At 44.2% G+C, this 22,513-nt stretch overlaps 1 protein-coding gene across 3 annotated transcripts in view; it reads right to left on the reverse strand.

Annotated features, from left to right (window-relative positions):
* Positions 1-22,513, reverse strand: part of CAMK1D (calcium/calmodulin dependent protein kinase ID) — a 405,430-nt gene that overhangs the window by 227,892 nt on the left and 155,025 nt on the right. For all 3 annotated transcript variants that reach the window (XM_059915320.1, XM_059915319.1, XM_059915321.1), the window contains exon 2: positions 16,807-16,938. In XM_059915320.1, the coding sequence (XP_059771303.1) occupies positions 16,807-16,938 (132 nt within the window). The remainder of the gene's footprint in view (positions 1-16,806; positions 16,939-22,513) is intronic.

Below are 22,513 nucleotides of genomic sequence, written 5' to 3' on the forward strand. Positions count from 1 at the left end.
CAGAAAAATTAAAGGGAATCTATACTTTGAAAAGGCTATGGTGTTTGGCAACTCAACATTAACTGGGGCTCTTTGAGGAAACAGCGTCAGTATCACGGTTGGGCGGAAGCCGTGTTGTAAAGAGCTAGTGAGTGAGTTGATGAGGGAGGAAGTACAGCAGTCAATGTAGAAACACAATTTAAAGAAGTCTAGTAGGGGAAGAAGACAAGAGGAAGGAAAGAAAAGAAAACAGAAGAAGGAAGGAGAAAACGAGGGGCATTCTGAAACCACCGGAAGCTACAGGGTGAACCCACTGTTCTAAAAGTCAAAACTTCAGAGGAGAAATGATCCCACTAATGCTGTCAATAATATCAAGTGTTGGCTTCCTTTGGTCCATCTTAAAAACCCAGACTATAATTATGACCTACCTCAGGGGCCAGAATTTTTGTCCTAATGAGTTTATGCATCTCGACAGTACTAATCATCATACACCATCATGATACCCAGTCTCTTCATCTATGTATATCAGCCCCTCATCAGGGTAACAACAGTCCAAGGACGCCCTCTCTCTCTCCAACCCTGCCTTAGCCGTAGGCATCACTCACTGAAACAAGCACCATTTTCTTTTTGTTTAGGGCTCCTCCCCTCTGGCGGGGACTTTCACAACCATACCCCAGGTGGTCCTCAGTCTCTCTTCTGACATTGCTCTAATCCACCTTCATCCCCTGCACCATCACAGGAGTCAGCCTTCATCTTCCCAACATTCCCTCCCTGTCCTCCTCTATGCAGAAGTCTTCAGCAGTTACTCTGCCGCCTAGCAGATGAAGTACAAACCCTTTATCCTCCTAGGTAAGCACCTCTGTGCTCTGAGCCATCCTCCCCGCTCCTTCTCACCTGCATCTTCTCAAACGCTCCCAGCCACACTTCCAAACTCAGCCCCAACGTCATCTCTTTCTGTCCACACCTGTTCCAGTTGTTCCATCCACTGAGATGTTTTCCCTCCCCCTTGCTTCCCCACCCACGAAAAGCCTCCCCATCCTTCAAGGTCACTCCAACACCACCTTCTTCTGACTCGCCCAATGGCTATAATTGGTCCCCCTTCCAAACCCCTCTGCCAAGCATCTGTGCCTCTCCTACAGTACGCTCAGGCCACTCTTATGCACACTTGTTGGGTGCTCTGGGAAACCTCCTTGTCTCAACTCTCAGTTCCTTGAGGCGTGGACTGGATTTTGTTCATTTTTGAAAGTGTGTACATAGCGATCAACAAGGTTCAAGAAATAAAATCTATTAATTCAGTGCAAAACTGTGCCAGTTTCTTTACGGAAGGTAGTTTAGTCATTGAAACTTTAGAGCCATTGATAGTATCTTTCCATATTTTAAATTTTGGAAAAGCTATAAACAGGAAAGGAAAATCGCAACCAGAATTATTTAAAACAATAGGGGTGGGCTTCCCTGGTGGCGCAGTGGTTGGGAGTCTGCCTGCCAATGCGGAGGACACGGGTTCGTGTCCCGGTCTGGGAAGATCCCACATGCCGCGGAGTGGCTGGGCCCGTGAGCCACAATTGCTGAGCCTGCGCGTCTGGAGCCTGTGCTCCGCAACAAGAGAGGCCGCGATAGTGAGAGGCCCGCGCACCGTGATGAAGAGTGGTCCCCACTTGCCACAACTAGAGAAAGCCCTTGCACAGAAATGAAGACCCAACACAACCAAAATAAATAAAATAAATTAATTAATAAAATCAAAAGAAAAAAAGATGAATTTAAAAAAAAAAAAAAAACAATAGGGGTATGTCTTTGGTATGCCATTCAAACGTTTCCCTCTGCAGTCTCCATTTTAAAAGAGAGGATCGTGTGTTCCATCTGAAAAGAACTGACTGCAAAACTGGAAATTCTGTGCCAATTCTGCTAGGGATTTAATGTACTCTATCAAACCTTTTTTTTTAAGTTCTTAGTTTTTTAGTGATTTCCATCTTTGAAATGATCGCAAATTTGCCACTCTCAAAACATTTTTGCTAGGATACACGTGCTTATGTTTTCAAAATATCTGAAGATTCTCTTCACTGAAGGAAATAAAGCATTTTGATTTTTTTTTAAGAGGGAAGGGAATACACATTGTCTTCTTCAATCTTCCCTCCTGTGACATTGGTATAATTCAATTCAATAAAACAGAGTAGTACAGAAGCAGGGACTTTGCCAGGCACTAGAAATACATGAGGGTCTCAGCTCTCATCCCTATCCTCAAGGTGCTTTAAATGTAGTGGGAAAGAAAGACCAGGAAATGGGCAATTACTCCATATTGTGATAAGTGGTACAACGGAGGAAAATACTCCATGTTACTGGAGCACACAGAAGGGGCAGCTATATCATCTTCTTTTCCAAAGGAAAGTTTCCTAGATCAGTGTTTCTCAAAGGTAAATGTGCAAATGAATCACCTGAGGGTTCCGTTACACTGCACACTCTGATTCAGTGGGTCCAGGGCAGGGCCCTGAGAGTCTGCACTTCCAACAAGCTCCCTGGAGATGCTGCTGGTCTGTGGACCACACTCGGAGTAGCAAGGGTGCAGACTAGACCCCAGCGGAGGCGAGACCAGGCAGAGGAAATGACGCGAACACAGCCAGAGGGGAGACCACAATACGAACATCTCAAAGAGGTAACTGAATGGGGAAAAAGCAAATTTAAGACTAGGAAAATACCAACAATCTTGGAAGTGTGATATGGCCTTCTTAAATAGATTTAAGAACTCTCCAACTCAGCGTTAATTATAGGAGGACAAATCTAAATTATTTAAAAGCCTGAGTTGTAAAATATTTTTAAATGGAGTTATTTCAAGTTCCTACAGAACCTTGAACTCACAGCTACACAGGCTCACTGCCCCATCTACTTAGGTGAAAAGGTAATTACTGACATTTAGCACACTGGGGTCAAGAACTTAAGAATATTCATTTTCCTAGGAAGCTTTTATAATACCTTCATAAGAGTTTTTTATTGTCATATGCTCACCACACAATTTTTGAGAGTCATAGAAAGGATGCATTTCAAATGGATCTATATCCTGAGTAAGCCAAGTTCAGAATAGCATGATTTTATATAATAAATGTAATAGATGATTGTCATTTAAAAAAAAGATGCAATGAAAAAATTCTGAATGATATATTGATATGACGGGTTATTTTGTTAAAAATTATGGTTTCTGCTAGTAAGTGAATGCAGCTTGTTACTGCAAAAAAAAGATTAAATGTACACACTAATTGAACCCTTGAGGACAGAGAATACAGAAGTCTGAAATCTCTACCCTGAAAAGTGTCACTGCCATCTGTTCATCCAACTCAGCACCAATACTGTGAAAATATTCAGGCATATTTCTTGTGTAAGTAGTTTTTGCAGAACAAAATTACCATTCAGAAGTTTGTACTATACTGCTTGACACTATGGTCTTTATAAAGAAAAAAACCCTCTCATTCTAAATTATTTTTTAAAGAGGAATATCTTTTTGGAAAAATTACATTGACTGAAGAGTAATAATACTAGACTGAATAATAATAATAATAACTTAATGACTGTACCCTCACCACCTACATGAGCTAAAGCATCCAAGTCTGCATAATGAAATTCTGTGTCACTTAATTAAATGATGATGCTTTGCAAAGTGAAACTACTTGCCATATTCCTCCAGGTAATTATACCAATAAACAACTTTTTATTTCAGCTTTATTGAGATGTAAGTGACCAGAAGCAACTTCTGCGTGGATACTGTCCATGAGTTAAATTTAGCTTACTGACCTCTTCCCACAATCTTCTATAAGGTTTTAAGAAAAAAAAAAAAAGCACTCCAAACCAAAAAAAAAAAGGGAAACACAAAGGGAAGGAAGGAAGGGAGGGAAGAAGGGAGGATGGCAGGAGGGAGGGAGGGACTCACTCTGGGCAGAAGAACAAGTTAATCAAAGTTTCAACCATTCTACTGACATCTTTAAAGAATACCTGAGTAAAAGCAGGTGTGGGAGTTTCTAGGGCTCACTGACAATGTGCTGTGTTCTGAATCCAACAGAAAAGGGGACCTTTACGGAGTTAAACAGAAAGATGCGCTCACAAACGGATTTGCCTCCCAAGCTTTAACGTTCTACAAGATATTGCTAACATTCAACCCAAGGCTGGGCACTACCTGAATTTGTACTCTGCCATCCCTTTGGGCCACCTCCCAGGGGCTGTATCAAGCGGCTCTGCCCCGAGGGGGGGGCCCTGCCAGGATTAAACAAGCAAACACCAGCAACATGCACAAGGCATCTGCAGCGAGGGAATCGGGGCTGGATGTGTTCACACCAACCACCTCAACTCGACCCAGGGAAGCACTGGTTTTAAAGAAGTAGCGACATTATCCCTTACTCTCCAGCAAGGAGACTCACTAATGCTCACTAATCTAATGCTGAGTGGAAACTTCTTTCTGCAAGTTTACTTTTTATACCTAGAAAAAGTTACCTACTGATGTGTAAAACCTTGCCATTGAGGAAAATTCTGTGGCTTCCTGAACTGGTGGGCTTATCCCGCCAACGGTACCTTTCCTCTGTGGTCAGCTCTTCAGGGGCTTCCCCTTCCCTGTGGCACTTACCCTGGGCCACCCGCAGGATGACCCATGTCCCTCAAACCCACTCTGATGTCCAGTGACGGTATGCGAGAAGCCACCCCTCCCTTTGCTTCTAGAACATTCCAGAAAGGTACAGAGAGGGCAAAAGGTCAAACAGAGCAAAGCGGGAACAGGAGCGGGGCCTGGGTGCTCAGCACGCCTCCCTGGCCTGTGGTCAGACGGGGAGGGTGAAAAAGGCTTCCCAGATTACATGCCCCCTGCCACAGCCGCACTTTGCATAGTTCCCAAATTATTCCACCATCTGGAGCTGGCTTCTTCCTACTGCGCTTCTGAGTAGTGGTACCGTCATTCTATTGCCAAGAAGCTGGCACAAAGGACCAAGGTCCTCAAACACACCTGAAATGGGAAGGAAGTATTCCTAGTGGTTCATCTTTAACATGGGCACTGAGCTCCTTTCTAGCAAATTCCAGAGAACCAGAGACAGCTGGAGGCAGAACACGAGAGCAATCACGGCAGTCTGCGGCATCAGCGCATCACCACCGAGGAGGGGAGGCAGAAAGAACAGCACATCTAACAGAAATCAGCAGGCGATTCTGGAACCAGATCCAATGTCCCACACTGGAATCTGGCCAAGCTACCGGGGCACACTGGGGCAGGGTTCAGGGTCTTTAGTCCTTGCCAAACATACCACGGGGCTCTTAAAGATGAGGAAGAGTCACTTGCTTGCACTCTACCAAGAGATGCTCTACAAGAGAGCCAGCGTGGTTATGTGGAAAGAGCTCTGAATGAGGAGGCCAGAAACCATCGCTCTGGCAGCACATCCGCGTAAGTCAGCTCTGTGACCGTGGGCCGCTCACTTAACTTCTCTGGACCTGTTTCTCCATCTGGAGGTCAAGAGAACTGGACCAAGATCTCTAAGGTCCTTTCCAGTTCTAATGCCCGGTGACTCTCATGTTAGGGAAGCAGACAGGAAGAGAGCAGCAGCTTTCATAGTTCTTTTCAGCAAGAGAAACAGTCAAGCTAATGCGTTCCTAACAACTCTGCAACCACGCCGGGCATTATCACTGTGGTACCTTCTCCGCTGGATGAGGGCGGCCACCTCCCTGCGGCTGCTCCCACGGGGAGGCCATACTTGTGTGATGTGATTTCCAGGAAGGCACCTCCTCCCCGTTCCCGCTGTCTAGCAAGATGTCCCCCGTACACATAGTAATAAATAAACAGCAAACATTTGGAGAGCTCACATAACATGCCAGGCACTGTTCTAAGTGCTTTGTATGCATTGGCTCTTTAATCCCTACAAGAAATATGTGAGGTAAGTACCAATAATATCCCCATTTTCCTGACATTTTTCCGGCCGCACGGCGCGGCTTGTGGGATCTTAGTTCTCCAACCAGGGATCGAACCCAGGCCCCCCCACCCCTCCCCAGCAGTGAAAGCGCCGAGTCCTAACCAATGGACAGCCAGGAAATTCCCCCCGTTTTCCTGATGATGGAGGCAAAGAGTTGAAATCATTTGCCCAAGGTCACACAGCTTCTAAGTGGTGTAGTCAGATGAAAACTTAGGCAGGCAGGTTCTCAGGTCTTCACTAATATTTTACGCTGCCCCTCTGATGGCAGGATAAGATAGACAGATTATTTTCCTTCACTGTTAATGAGCACCCCCAGGCAGTGGGCTGTTGTCTACATCAAGAGTATGTGGCCTTGGGGGCTTCCCTGGTGGCTCAGTGGTTGAGAATCTGCCTGCCAGTGCAGGGGACATGGGTTCGAGCCCTGGTCTGGGAAGATCCCACATGCCGTGGAGCAAATGGGCCCGTGAGCCACAATTACTGAGCCTGCACGTTTGGAGCCTGTGCTCCGCAACAAGAGAGGCCACGATAGAGGCCCGTGCACCGCGATGAAGAGTGGCCCCCACTTGCCGCAACTAGAGAAAGCCCTCGCACAGAAACGAAGACCCAACACAGCCATAAAATAAAAATAAATAAATAAAAATAAATTAAAAAAAAAAAAAAAAAAAAAGAGTATGTGGCCCTGTCTTAAACAACATGGAAACACCAGACAGATCAAATCATGATGGAAAAGACAAACAGACCCGGGTCTGACTTCCTGTTCTATCTACTTACGTGGTCTCCAGAAATTACTTATTTAAGTCCCAGGTCCTCAACTGTAAAATGTGAATAATAATAGCCACTTCAGAGGTTTACTGTGAGGATTACATAAAACAAGCCTCCTAGAAGTCCCAGCTAGTTTCTAAATTATGACAAAGTGAGAATATGTATATTTAAAATCTCAAAGGGTAGATATAAATGGCTCTAATTTTCAGGTTCTGGTTTTAGAGTTATCTGTCTATTAATTTAATTAATTGACATCTATTATCTATTGAAATCTATTACCATCTATTTCTTACTATTTGTTGGGAGTCATGAGACTTTTTTTTTTTTTTTTTTTTCGGCCCCGTGGCTTGTTGGATCTTAGTTCTCCGACCAGGGATCGAACCTGGGCCCTCGGCAGTGAAAGCGTAGAGTCCTAACCACTGGACCGCCAGGGAATTTCCAGGAGTCATAAGACTTCTGATTCCTATCGGCTGTTTCTAGATTGAACGAAGTTCCCATAGCAGTTTCCTAACAGAAGGGCAGGCTGTGGACCCTAAAAGATGGGGAACAGCTCCATAAGTGAGACTCTCTCTGCTGTCTCCCCAGCTCCATCACTCACCAAAATTATACCCTCTGCACCTCAGTTTCTCCTTCCACAAAATGGATACAATTTCTGCTCTTACCTCTCCCGCCAACATATTCTGAGCTCTTACAATAGCATGATGAGAGTGGTAATGCCTAACATTTACATAATCCCTAACACTGGAACATTTCAACGTAATTTAAAAAGGCTTTTCATATGCCTTATGATCTTATTTATTAGGCACCCAGACAGCAGATTTTTGACAGCCTGAGGGTATATTGACTAAATTAAGCAAAAAGAATTTTTTGCTCTTCAGTGGAAAGATATAAAAAAACTGAAATGTATTTTAAAATGTGTATATACATATGTGTATGTACATATGTGTCTACATATATGTGCATGTGTTCACATTTATGCACATATACACAAATATAAATGTATGCATTTAGCACATCAGTTCTGTAGCCTTCAACAAGAACGAAAACACCACATCCATCACACCACTGTATTTGTTTACAAATATCCTTGCCTGTGTTTGGATTCCCCAATGATACCTACCCTCATATCTGAATCATATAGTCAACCCTATTTTTTAAATATTTATAAAAGAAAAATGTAAATGGCTAAAAAAATGCATATTAAATCCCATTTACCAAATTCCATATATATCACTATTTTAGAAATGATTTCTTTCACTGTATATTTCCTAAAAACTTCAGACCAATCACCTAAGACTCTGACCTCAATTTTTAAGCTGACTTTGAGGACAAAAGTCAGTGATACGGCTTTAAAATGGTAAGTTTTTAAACCACCCAAGGATAACCCTGGACTTCAAATATGTAAAATAAAATCTATTCACCAAATTTTATAGAGTTTAAACTAGATAATGAGTCATAAATAAAACTTCACTGAAATCATTTATCTACCAATATAAACAATGCCAAAACCATGTAGAAAATAGAACTGACACAACCTAAAGTTTAACAGAAAAGAAACAGTGAACCTTTGAGGTATATTTATTTCTTTTTCTGTATTTGCCATCCTGGTCTATCCCAGGACTCCTTGTACTTAATCTTTCATGCTGTGAAAGACCCTCCAATATAAGCTATTCTGATTTTTTTGAAATATCAGACAAGAAATATATGTATATATACATACACACACACACATATATATACATATATATTCACATACACATAGAGAGATATATACAGATACAGATATCAACTCACACACATCTGTTGGAATCACTTAAATAAAATTTATATAAATCATTAGCTAACTAAGTTTACTGAAGAAGGGAGAAAACATTTGCCAAGATATATTGTTAGAGGAATTTAAACCACCAACTAATCCACACAAGGGCTGAACTCCCCAAACACAGAACCAGATTAGCCGACAGGGAGCTAGCAAACGGAAATAAGCGTGCAAATAACTAACACTGTTTCTAAAAGTGTGATAAAACACAATGTTTCTTCAACTACTCTAAATATCTACAGAGTAATATATATAGCATTAAAGGTGGTAGGAACAGCCAGACTGGATGAAGTCGGCTTTGTTGCTATAGGAGAATCATCTTCTCCTCTGCCTCGTCTTCCAGGATGCTCCCTGCCCCCACCATTGGCTGATGGACCCGTGTGCACTGGGTCACGAAAGCCCACGAGAAGTCAGCAGAGATTTCTTCCTTGCCCTAATCGCTACTGAGTCAGCACCCGAGCCCAGCGTTTCTAACTCCATATTATCACCTGAATCCCCTCCACCCACTCCTCCCCTCCATGCTCCCCATCATGCCTTTAGTTCAGGGCTGGACTCAGGAAATCCACAGGAAGCGGACCTCACAGTCAGAGTCAGGAGGGATAGAGGTAAGCGCGGTGCCGTGGGGTCTCAGAGGGAAGGGCCCACCCCAGCAGGGACAATGGAGGGGGGAAATCCCGAAGGAGGGGGCGTCGCAAACTGAGGCTTAGCCTGCTGTAGCAGGAAGGAGAGGGAAGGAGAGGCAGAGGCCTGAAGCATCTGTGCAGGAATCATCTGTTCCTTTTGGAGGAATGAAATTGAACTTGGGGGGTGGGGAGGTGAACGCTACACAGCAAGATGGCGAAGTGGAGGGGAGGGGCTGTTTACAAAGGAGCTTGGATTCCATCAAGCAGGTGACTTCCCAGAATTAAGGTGGGGAGGGTCAACATCAGACATGCATTTAAAATCTCGGTTGCATAGTGTTACTGGAACAAGGCATGAAGAAAGGGAGTCTGTCTGATTATGAGAGCCACACTTCACATGATACTTCGGAAGCAGAAACCGCAGGCAGGGAGCAGCGCCAGAGGTTCATGGTCACTGGAAAGATAAGCCAACATGCCTGGTCAAACTAGTTTGAATATCCCTGTTTTGTACTAAGGGATACCACCAATTCTCTTTTCCTCCCATTCATAGCATTCTGTAAGCAATGCCCAAGAAATTGATAAAAACTCATAAAAATGCATTGATTCTGGATCTCAAATCAAATTTTAAAAATGTTCCTGGATATATGTATAACTGATGCACTTTGTTATAAAGCAGAAACTAACACACCATTGTAAAGCAATTATACTCCAATAAAGATGTTAAAAAAAAAAAAAGTTCCTGGATTATCTGCTATGGACAAAGCACCATGGGAAAGCCACTTGGAAGCATCAAATGTATCCTCTTTTGACTGTAAAGTCACGTTGGCATGAGGCCAGTTTTATTTCTTATACACATGCCCACTGTTAGGATGAAGTAAACAATGACCAGCAAATAGTGGTCTGAACAAAGCGGAGTTTACAGTCAGATCCACGGGGCTCAAAGAAATGGAGAGGCTGAGGTATAGAGCAAAAGAGGAGAAAGTCCACCAAATTCAGCAAGATTCCAAGGTCAAATCTCCGGTAGGGCCAGAGGGATGAGCGTCAGCTCGTGCGTGTGTCTGATGCTTTCACTGAGCCTGGCGTGAACAGGTCCAGGATGGGCTGTGTCAATTTTCCAACAGGACTAGGGTCCTTTGGCAGATACACCCACCCGTGCATGCTCCAAGCTTGACAAGACTGTGACTTTAATCACACACACAGCACAATAACCGCCACCAAATAACTTAACCACATCCCTCGACCTGTTTTGCTCGAGCTGCACATTTTTTCCAAAATTAAGGGAACTTTCAGCAAGGGTTTTCCAGGGTAGCGAAGGGTTCTAGGATCATAACGGATAGACCTGCCTCCCTATTTGTTATCACATGGCCTCCAGCCATTCCTTTTCTCACTTCCCGCCTGTGTCCTTAATCCTGACATTACCTTTCCAGAGGAGAGGTCTCTCCATGTTGGAACACCATCTTCTAGGCAGATCAGATCCTTAAAAAGCTGTATTGGTGCCTGAGAAACTCAAGTATCAGCTTTACCAGCTTGGCCATTTTCAGTCATTGGAAAAGTGGTTTTGTTCGCCCTGAATCGATGAATTTCTATTGCAGCGTCTGTTCCTCTAACACACACAATAAACTGGCACTTGGCAGTGATTTAAAGAAGCAAACGGGCCAGGCTGCCATCAGAACAAAGCTGCAGGAGCAGAAGCAAGCCAGATTTAAATGCGTTAATTTACAGAAAAGCCTTTCTCTGAAGGCTAATACTTAATTCAAAACCAGCTGTCCTCTCCTTTGGGGGCTCAAGCTGCCTGTCTTCCCTCTAGTTAATCTGTACGAGAGAAACATGTCTGGTCCAAGATAACCAGGGAATCAAGCTACTGTAAGAGGTGCCCAGGCCTCCGGAGCCCGGCTCTCGCCTGGTTGAGGTGCTGACTCACGCTCCCCCCAGAAGACCCAGCCCCACCACCCTGCCCGAGATCCATCCTGACCTTGGCCTTAGCGGATCCTGGGCTTTGGCGTCTGCTGCCTTCAGCAGCCCTGACCCCCTTCGGATAGTGGCCTTGTCACTGAGTCCTGCTGACTTGACCAACCCCTACGCCAGCCTCTCCAGGCCGGGAATGGCCATCACTGCCCCTACTTCCCCTGCCACCCTCAAAGAGCCAGGTTCTCGCTCTTGAACCCGGCCAGTGGCTGGTGCCCACTCCCCACTGATGGGAGGACGGGGTCAAGTCAATTCCCCTCTCTTAGTATAAAACCCAGCTCTTCAAAAGGGACCACATTTGAGTTTGCTCCTCTAAATGAACCCTCTCACCTAAAGGAAACGTCATCTGGTGTGTGTGTGCGTGTGTGTGTGCACGTGCACGTGTGTACACATCTTTCCCTACTCCTGGACACGTGAAGAGCAGCTTTACCCCCCTGGGAGGTGAGACCATGAGGCCAGGGCCCTAGAGCAGCTGTTCTCAACACTGACTTGAACGCATGTAAGAATGCCGGGATGGAGAGGGGGTGCTTTTCAAACTTTCCCAATGGCCACCATAACCTCCAATTCTAACTCAATTGGTCTAGGATGGAGCCTGGGCGTCGGGCTGGTCGGAAAAGCTTCCCAGGTGATCTTAATGTGCCACCAGGGCTGAAAACCACTGATTTAGAGAGAAAAAGGCAGAGACCGTCAGCTGAGACTCCTCAGTGTATTCAAGATGGAGAACATGCAATTTAAAAGCAATCGCTACCCAGGCTCCTCCCCCAGGGAAGATCATCTCTGTAGCCGACAAAGTAACCATTAGAGCAGCATGTGGAATCCTGGTGCCATGTTTCATAAGCACAGTAACTCTGTAACCAGTCTGAGCCTTGGTTACCCCAACTATCCGGAAAAGGGCTACTCTAACTACATCTGTCTTGTTTCTCCCATCTCCTGTTTTCCAGCTTTATGCATCCCCTTCATCCCCCCATTTCAATACAGACCGTTTATATATTTGCCTTTCTACTTCTCCAAAAATACTTTATGTGTTGCCTTGAAATTAGATTTGGGTAGTGCCTGCCCTCTAAGTAAATAATACTACAGAAACGATAAACCGTATAAATCCAGGGCAGGGTATATAACACTGATGATGTGATATTCCATGATGCAGAGAACACTCCCTTCATGGGACCTGAGCTAACCATTCCACCAGGGGAAGCTGGTGCTGAGCCACACAGACCCCGCCCCCAGCCAGTCAGACAGCATCTCTCTCTGCTACACAGCAACTGTCTACCATGAAGCCAGCCTCTTTTTATTCCCTCTGAGCTTGGTTTAATATCCACTTTCAAGTAGGAGATTCATTTTGGAACTATTTTCAGAGCAAGAATAAAGACATCCTTAAGGATATATTAGCTACATTACTTAAATCCAATGAAATACATAAATCTCTCACCCTGCAATAAACTCAACACGTAGGAGGGCAAGCAGTCTCCCAGATGGACCTCCCTGGATGAAAAATAGCCTGGAAATATACAAACGACCAGGGTATATGACAGAATTTGGAATAATGCAGGCCTCTCTGGGACCCTATCTACAATGATTTAGTTACAGAAAGTACCAAAGGATTTTTTAATATGTGTTTTCAGAAAACTTTAACATCCAGCAAGCCCAGATCACAGCTGAGCTCCAGACCTCCGTCGTCAACTGGTCATCTCCACCCGGCCATTCCCAAGACCAGCATGTCTGAATCAGAACTCATCACCTGCCCTCCGGCTCCTGGATTTCTGATCTCAGCTAATGGGGTCGTTATCCACCCAGGTATCCAATCAGAAACCTGATAGTTATCCTAGAATCCACTCTCCCCTCTATCCTCTCCCCATTCTTCCTGAATCCCTAGGTCCTGGAGATTCCATTTTGCCTCTTGCATCCCAACACACAGCTCCTGTTTCAATGCATTGCTTCCCTGAAGCCTCCAATGGCTGCCTAACTGCTCCCCCTAGAGTGAGTCTTGCCCGCCCCCCAATCTATCCTTCCAAGTTCAGCAACAATATCTTTATGAAACAATCCTGATCACATTGCTCCTTCCGTTAAAACACTTCAAGGCTCCCCACTGTCTAGAGGATAAAGTGGGCTATACAGCCCCCCACGATCCAGCCTTCCCAACCTCGGGTCTCCCACACCTCGCCTTGAACCCTCCACCTGGTCCAGTGAGCTATGTGGAGTTCCCAGCACACCAGCCTGCCTCCCCATCTCCTTTCCTCTGTTTGCACTGCTCCTCCTGGTTGGAATATCCCCCTGCCTTTCTGTCCTCAGCAAAATATATTCATTATCTGGACCCACCTCCTCCAAGAAGCCTACCCTCACACCCCACCCCAAAGGGAAAACTGGGCAGCCCTACTCTTGAGCCCCTGGTCAGACCTCTCACACAGTATCTATGACATTATTGCACTTATTTAGCTCCTGGAGGGCAAGGATTGTATTTTGTCTTTTCAACCTCGGTTCCAACTGATGCATAGGAATTTACTAAACATCAGTGAAATGAATGAATGCTTCACTGGTGGCTTCTAACAGCAGTTTCAAAACTATCTTCTTTACAACTCATATACTTTGCTTTCGGCTGCTTACGACGTGGAACGGCTTCTTACTCCACTTATAAATCGTTTGCAAGGGACCGAAACAATAAATCAGTACAGGAGATACAGCACCTTTTATACCCCGATAAATCATTTCTTTGTTTTCCATTCCTGAAAAAAGGGTCACACTTCAAGGCACCCCAACAGCAGAGAGTGAGAACTATCAAAATAAGTGATTCCCAGTACCTGGTCCTCCCTTGTTTTTATTTTTTCTTAATATTTATTTTTATTTTTTATTGAAGTATAGTTGATATATTTATTTTTTAATTTGTTTTAATTGGCCACACCGCACAGCATGCGGGATCTTAGTTCCCCCACCAGGGATTGAACCCATGTCTCGTGCATTGGGAGCGTGGAATCTTAACCACTGGACCTCCAGGGAAGTCCCCTCCCTTGCTTTTAAATGCCCTCTTGCTGGACGTGTGTATTATCTGAATGAGGCACAGGGTGGAGACACTACTTAAAGCAGAGGGACCAAGGTGTGAATGAAGACTGGCTTATAAAGTCTACACTGCTGCCCTTGCCCATGTAGATGCAAGATAACACTGAGAATAAAACTGACTTCCCCGGCTTTGTGGCTTCTAAGCCCATAAGGGGGACACATGAAAATAAAGGCACCATCCTTGACTCAGCATCCAGCAGCCCCTGTGCCCCAAGGCAGGCCCTCTGGGAAGCTCCGAGCCCACCCAGAATTCCATCTCAAATGCCAAATATCTGCAGTGTGGCTACAACTTAATACACAACCAATATCCTCTTCTCTGAGTGCTGATTTCATACTGGAAAATGAACAATTTAAATAAATGTTTCATTAACATACTGTTTTCCTGCTTGATGCTAATGTACTTAGAGTAATTTGTTTTCCCAAATTCTCTGCCACAGAATCATTTCATGCAGTCCTCACAGGACAACCTGAAACTCTTCAGGTCCCTAAGAGACAACCTAGAAACCAAACAAATAACAGAAAACCCCTGTACTAAGAAGCCATCGAGACCCATTTGTTCTAGAACACACATCACATATGCTGCAGAACAGGAAGATCCGGACCACCTCAGTGGCGCTGGGTTTGTACTGACGGCAACAAAGCATTGTTCAGAGGGCACTGTTGGTCCCCAAGACACGGAAGTGGGAGAGGTGGCTTACTCAGGAAGAATGCAGACAGTGTGACATCTTGTTTTGAGACCCTGTAAGGCTTGTTCCCATTTCTCTTTGCTTATCTGATTCTTACTTTGTGCTGATTCCAAACCCCCAAAATGTCAAGGATATTTCTAACATCTTTTACTAATAGGAGAGCTTAAAAACTTCACAGCACAATGCTCAGATACACTCCAGTCACGCAAAAGCAGGTCCCTTATAAAGGTTTGTTCCCCCAAACCTTGTGAGACACGGGGGAACGGCTTGATCATGAGGACATGGGGAACAGCCTGGACACCACGCTAATGGGAGGCCATCTTTTGGGTGGATCCAGCCACATCAGAATGGTTCTCTGTGCACCACTGGGCTGGAGGCATGATTTTGATTTGATTCTGCGATACTGCGATTTATAAGAAATATACATTTGGTCACTGAGATGACCAAAATATATTTCTCATATATATATTTGGTCTTGTCCACGGTTCCTGAATCACGGCTCCCAAAACGCTTGGAGTTTCCTAAGTGTTGAGAGAGACAGAAGTTTCTTTGTTATGTGAATGAGGTGACTTTTAGACGCACCTAAGGATGGGGGCTGGTTGCCAGGAGAACCAACCACGTGACTAGAGGGTTGGGTTCCATCCCCCTGATTTCTGGGGAGGGGAGAGGGGCTGGAGGTTGAACCAATCACCAATGGCCAATGATTTTTATCAATCACGACTATATAATGAAGCCTCCATAAAAACCCCAAAGGACAAGTTTTTGTCCCTTTTAGGAGAGCTTCCACATTGGAGAACCAGAACGCTTCTGCATGCCACCGTGCTGCCCCACGCTCCAAGAGGACAGAAGATCCTTTGTTCAGGACCCTGCCCTGTGTATCTCTTCCATCTAGCTGTTGGTTCGCATCCTTTAATATCCTTTCAGAGTAATTCGGTAATCTAGTGAGTAAAGGGGTTTTCCTGAGTTCTGTGAGCCGTTCTAGCAAATTGATCGAACCCCAGGAGAGAGTCCTGGGAACCTATGACTTATAACCAGTTGGTCAGAAGTACAGGTAACAACTCAAGCTTGAGACTGGAGCCTGAAGTGGGGGGCGGTCTCATGGGACTGAGCCCTTCACCTGTGGGATCTGATTCTGTCTCCAGGTAGACAGTGTCAGGACTGAGTTGAACTCTCGGACACCCTGCTGGCAACAAAGAATTGTCTGCTGGTGTGGGAAAACCCTGAGCCACACACCTTGGAATTGGGTCCAGGAACCCTATCCAGGTTCTATTACATGGGGAGCAGAATCAAACTCAGTGAAGAGGTGAAGCAGGTAACCAGTGAGCTCTGGCACTTGCTGGGTGCCGGGTGCCAGGTGTGTGGCAGAGAGCAGGAGACCCACCAAAGACTGGAAATCACACTGCGGGGGGGGATTACCTCCCTGGCTGTGCCACATCTGAGCTGCAAGGCGATGGACAAGTGACTTCCATGTCTGAGCTTCACCTCCTTCTTATAAAATAAAGCCACAACAACAAGAAAACAATAATAGTAACTGGGGGCAGTGGCAGCTACCCTTTCACTGAGCACTTACTATGCAGCAGGTGCTGAACAAACACTTGCTAAGCACCATCTCCCTTAATCCTGAGGACACCTGGGAGGATACTGTTAACTCCAGTTTATGGAGGAGGCTCAGAGCTCAGGAACCAGCCCAAGGTCACCCAGCTGCAGGGAGAGGTGGGGTCTCGGTTCGAAACCGAGTCCATCTGACTGCCATGTTCTTTGGAGAGAATAACAACCTCAAATGACTGGCACAGACATCAGGAAATGCTACATAATCCGGAAAGTGCTCTGGACGCCCTACATGAAAGGCAGCCAGGGTCAACAAGCCCACCCCTCACTGCGGGCCAGCATCCTGGTCACGCTCTCGCAGCCTCCTCCCTCCCGTGGGTCAGAGGCCCAACCATCCCGGAGCACCATCCACTGGGCGGTGGGGGAAGGAGGCCGTCCCTCCCAGCACTTACTTTCTCAGGACCGCAATCTCATTCTCTATGCTGCTTTCTTTGCCCTTCAGTGCCTTCTTGGGGATACACTTCACCGCAAAGAGTTTTCCAGTTGCCTTCTCTTCAGCTAGGACCACTTCGGAAAATGCCCCGCTGTGAACAAAGAGGGAGAAAAAGAAGCGGCTTTAGATTCAGGAGATCTGGGCACTCCCGACAGCTCCTCCGATACCACTACCAAAATCTGAGTAATAACAAGAGGAACAATTCCCGGCATTCCTGTGACTTTTTAACCAGCCACACTCCCAACCAAACTTCTTTGTGCAGAGGGGAGACAAAGGCAAGTGGGACCTCTTGCAAAGGGACACAGGAATGCCCACGTGGGTGTGGGCACCTCCCAGTGCCACCTGCCATCCCGCACAACAACCAAGCAGCAGTCACTTGGGAGCAACAGAAAAGCTCCAGAAAGGTTCCTGCAGGAAAGATCAGGTCCATCTGAAGCTGTCAGCACCCACACCCCCAAGCAGACGAGAGGATAACACTGAAATGTCTAGATTCCTCCCAGGCCCTTTCCTTCCCAAGAAAATTTCAGAGCACTTGGCAAAGCCGTAATTAATTCTCACAGATAGGTAAGGGTGTAATTAACGTGTGGGACGGCGTGGTATTGACACAGGTTAATTAATTTGTAGGGCCGTGCAGGGCTGCAGTGAGCAGGCTGTTTCTTTTTTCAACCAAACAAATAAAAACAAACATGATGCCCTGAGTGAGGAGAACTTCTTGCCTGAAAATAGAAATCTAACTCTGTGAGGCCACATCACCAAACTGAAAATGTAACCAGAACATTCAGGGCCAGAGATTACATTTCTCCAGAGGGGTGGTCTGCGAGCCCCAGACGCTGCATTGTCCCCCCACCTGACACCTTGTCTATTTCCAGTAGACAACGCCTGGGTGCTGCTCTCATACTGGGGCACAACTTCCCTAACAACTCAAACAAAAACAGACACCTCCATTGCCCGCTGCAGACCTCTGTAACCTGGGCTTTGTGCACGCGGGCCACGGAAAACCACTGAGTCATTCTCTATCCCTACACTTTCAGGAGCAACTCATTTCCTCTGATACACACCAAACATGGCTTCTAAACAGTTATGAATAGAGACAAACTCTCCTACATCAAAAGAAACCACTAGAAGGACCAATGTCCCAATGTCATCCCAATATTGGTCCCTCGGGGCCTTTGTTCTTCAGCCAACATCAAAGAGATGCCTAAGCAATGGAGGAATGGATACAGAAGATGTGGTACATATATACAATGGAATATTACTCAGCCATAAAAAAAGAACAAAATATTGTCAATTGCAGAAATATGGGTAGACCTAGAGACTACCATACTGAGTGAAGTAAGTCAGACAGAGAAAGACAAATATCATATGATATCGCTTATATGTGGAATCTTAAAAAAATGATACAAATGAATGTATTTACAAAACAGAGAGTCACAGATGTAGAAAACAAACTTATGGTTACCAAGGGGGAAAAGGGGAGGTGGGATAAATTGGGAGCTTCGGATCGACATACACACACTACTATATATAAAATAGATAATAAGAACTACGGTATGGCACAGGGAACTCTACTCAATACTCTGTAATGACCTATATGGGAACAGAATCTAAAAAAGAGTGGGGAGATTGGTTCAAGATGGCAGAGTAGAAGGTCGTGCTCTCACTCCCTCTTGCAAGAACACCAGAATCACAACTAACTGCTGAACAATCATCGACAGGAAGACACTGGAACTCACCAAAAAAGATACCCCACATCCAAAGACAAAGGAGAAGCCACTATGAGATGGTAGGAGGGGCGCAATCACAATAAAATCAAATCCCATAACTGCTGGGTAGGTGACTCACAAACTGGAGAACACTTGTACCACAGAAGTCCACCCACTGGAGTGAAGGTTCTGAGCCCCATGTCAGGCTTCCCAAAATGGGGGTCCAGCATCAGGAGGAGGAATTCCTAGAGAATCAGACTCTGAAAGTTAGCAGGATTTGATTGCAGGACTTTGACAGGACTGGGGGAAACAGAGACTCCACTCCTGGAGGGCACACACAAAGTAGTGTGTGTGCATCAGGACCCAGGAGAAGGAGCAGTGACGGCATAGGAGACTGAACCAGATCTACCTGATAGGGTTGGAAGGTCTCCTGAAGAGGTGGGGGGGGGGGGTTGGCTGTGGCTCACCATGAGGACAAGGACACTGACAGCAGAAGTTCTGGGAAGTACTCCTTGGCATGAGCCCTCCCAGAGTTTGCTATTAGCCCCACCAAAGAGCCCGGGGAGGCTCTAGTGTTGGGTCGCCTGAGGCCAAACAACCAACAGGGAGGGAACCCAGCCCCACCCATCAGCAGTCAAGCAGATTAAAGTTTTACTGAGCTCTGCCCACCAGAGCAACACCCAGCTCTACCCACCACCAGTCCCTCCCATCAGGAAACTTGCAAAAACCTCTCAGATAGCCTCTTATCCACCAGAAGCAAGAAGAAGTACAACCCTGCAGCCTGTGGAACAAAAACCACATTCACAGAAAGATACACAAGAGGAAAAGGCAGAGGGCTATGTACGAGATGAAGGAACAAGATAAACCCCAGAAAAACAACTAAATGAAGGAAAGACAGGAAACCTTCCAGAAAAAGAATTCAGAATAATGATAGTGAAGATGATCCAGGACCTCGGAAAAACAATGGAGGCAAAGATCGAGAAGACGCAAGAAATGTTTAACAAATATCTAGAAGAATTAAAGAACAAACAGAGACGAACAACACAATAACTGAAATGAAAAATACACTAGAAGGAATCAATAGCAGAATAACTGAGGCAGAAGAACGGATAAGTGACCTGGAAGACAGAATGGTGGAATTCACTGCTGCGGAACAGAATAAAGAATGAAAAGAAATGAAGACAGTCTAAGAGACCTCTGGGACAACATTAAACGCAACAACATCTGCATTATAGGGGTTCCAGAAGGAGAAGAGAGAGAGAAAGGACCAGAGAAAATATTTGAAGAGATTATAGTCGAAAACTTCCCTAACATGGGAAAGGAAATAGCCACCCAAGTCCAGGAAGTGCAGAGAGTCCCATACAGGATAAACCCAAGGAGAAACACGCCGAGACACATAGTAATCAAAGTGGCAAAAATTAAAGACAAAGAAAAATTATTGAAAGCAGCAAGGGAAAAACGACAAATAACATACAAGGGAACTCCCATAAGGTTAATAGCTGATTTCTCAGCAGAAACTCTACAAGCCAGAAGGGAGTGGCATGATACACTTAAAGTGATGAAAGGGAAGAACCTACAACCAAGATTACTCTACCCAGCAAGGATCTCATTCAGATTCGATGGAGAAATCAAAAGGTTTACAGACAAGCAAAAGCTAAGAGAATTCAGCACCACCAAACCAGCTCTACAACAAATGCTAAAGGAACTTCTCTAAGTGGGAAACACAAGAGAAGAAAAGGACCTACAAAAACAAACCCAAAACAATTAAGAAAATGGTCATAGGAACATACATATTGATAATTACCTTAAATGTGAATGGATTAAATGCTCCAACCAAAAGACACAGGCTTGCTGAATAGATACAAAAACAAGACCCATATATACGCTGTCTACAAGACACCAACTTCAGACCTAGGGACACATTCAGACTGAAAATGAGGGGACGGAAAAAGATAGTCCATGAAAATGGAAATCTAAAGAAAGCTGGAGTAGCAATACTCATATCAGATAAAATAGACTTTAAAACAAAGAACGTTACAAGAGACAAAGAAGGACATTATATAATGATCAAGGGATCAATCCAAGAAGCAGATAAACCAATTATAAATATATATGCACCCAACATAGGAGCACCTCAATACATAAGGCAACTGCTAAAAGCTATAAAAGAGGAAATCGACAGTAACACACTATTAGTGGGGGACTTTAACACCTCACTTACACCAATGGACAAATCATCCAAAATGAAAATAAATAAGGAAACAGAAGCTTTAAATGACACAATAGACCAGATAGATTTAATTGATATTTATAGGACATTCCATCCAAAAACAGCAGATTACACTTTCTTCTCAAGGGCGCACGGAACATTCTCCAAGGTACATCACATCTTGGGTCACAAATCAAGCCTCAGTAAATTTAAGAAAATTGAAATCATACCAAGCATCTTTTCTGATACCAATGCTATGAGATTAGAAATGAATTACAGAGAAAAAAACGTAAAAAACACAAACACATGGAGGCTAAACAATACGTTACTAAATAACCAAGAGATCACTGAAGATATCAAAGAGGAAATCAAAAAATACCTAGAGACAAATGATAATGAAAACATGACGATCCAAAACCTATGGGATGCAGCAAAAGCAGTTCTAAGAGGGTAGTTTATAGCTAAACAAGCCTACCTCAAGAAACAAGAAAAATCTCAAATAAACAATCTAACCTTACACCTGAAGGAACTAGAAAAAGAAGAACAAACGAAACCCAAAGTTAGCAGAAGGAAAGAAATCATAAAGATCAGAGCAGAAATAAATGAAATAGAAACAAAGAAAACAATAGCAAAGATCAATAAAGCTAAAAGATGGTTCTTTGAGAAGATAAACAAAATTGATAAACCATTAGCCAGACTCATCAAGAAAAAGAGGGAGAGGACTCAAATCAATAAAATTAGAACTGAAAAAGGAGAAGTTACAACAGACACCGCAGAAATACAAAGCATCCAAACAGACTATTACAAGTAACTCTATGCCAATAAAATGGACAACCTGGAAGAAATGGACAAATTCTTAGAAAGGTATAACCTTCCAAGACTGAACCAGGAAGAAATAGAAAATATGAACAGACCAATCACAAGTAATGAAATTGAAACTGTGATTAAAAATCTTCCAACAAACAAAAGTCCAGGACCAGATGGCTTCACAGGTGAATTCTATCAAACATTTAGAGAAGAGCTAACACCCATCCTTCTCAAACTCTTCCAAAAAATTGTGGAAGAAGGATCACTCCCAAACTCATTCTATGAGGCCACCATCACCCTGATACCAAAACCAGACAAAGATACTACAAAAAAAGAAAATTACAGACCAATATCACTGATGAATATAGATGCAAAAATCCTCAACAAAATACTAGCAAACCAAATCCAACAATGCATTAAAAGGATCATACACCATGGTCAACTGGGATTTATCCCAGGGATGCAAGGATTCTTCAATATAGGCAAGTCAATCAATGTGATACACCTTTTTAACAAATTGGAGAATAAAAACCATATGATCATCTCAATAGATGCAGAAAAAGCTTTTGACAAAATTCAACACCAATTTATGATAAAAACTCTCCAGAAAGTGGGCATAGAAGGAACCTACCTCTACATAATAAAGGCCACATACGACAAACCCACAGCAAACATCATTCTCAATGGTGAAAAACTGAAAGCATTTCCTCTAAGATCAGGAATAAGACAAGGATGTCCACTCTCACCGCTATTATTCAACATAGTTTTGGAAGTCCTAGCCATGGCAATCAGAGAAGAAAAAGAAATAAAAGGAATACAAATTGGAAAAGAAGAAGTAAAACTGTCACTGTTTGCAGATGACATGATACTATACATAGAGAATCCTAAAGATGCCACCAGAAAACTACTAGAGCTAATCAATGAATCTGGTAAAGTTTCAGGATACA

This window comes from Balaenoptera ricei, chromosome 2 (genome assembly GCF_028023285.1).
Source record: "Balaenoptera ricei isolate mBalRic1 chromosome 2, mBalRic1.hap2, whole genome shotgun sequence".
In the NCBI taxonomy this organism is placed as follows: Eukaryota; Metazoa; Chordata; class Mammalia; order Artiodactyla; family Balaenopteridae; genus Balaenoptera; species Balaenoptera ricei.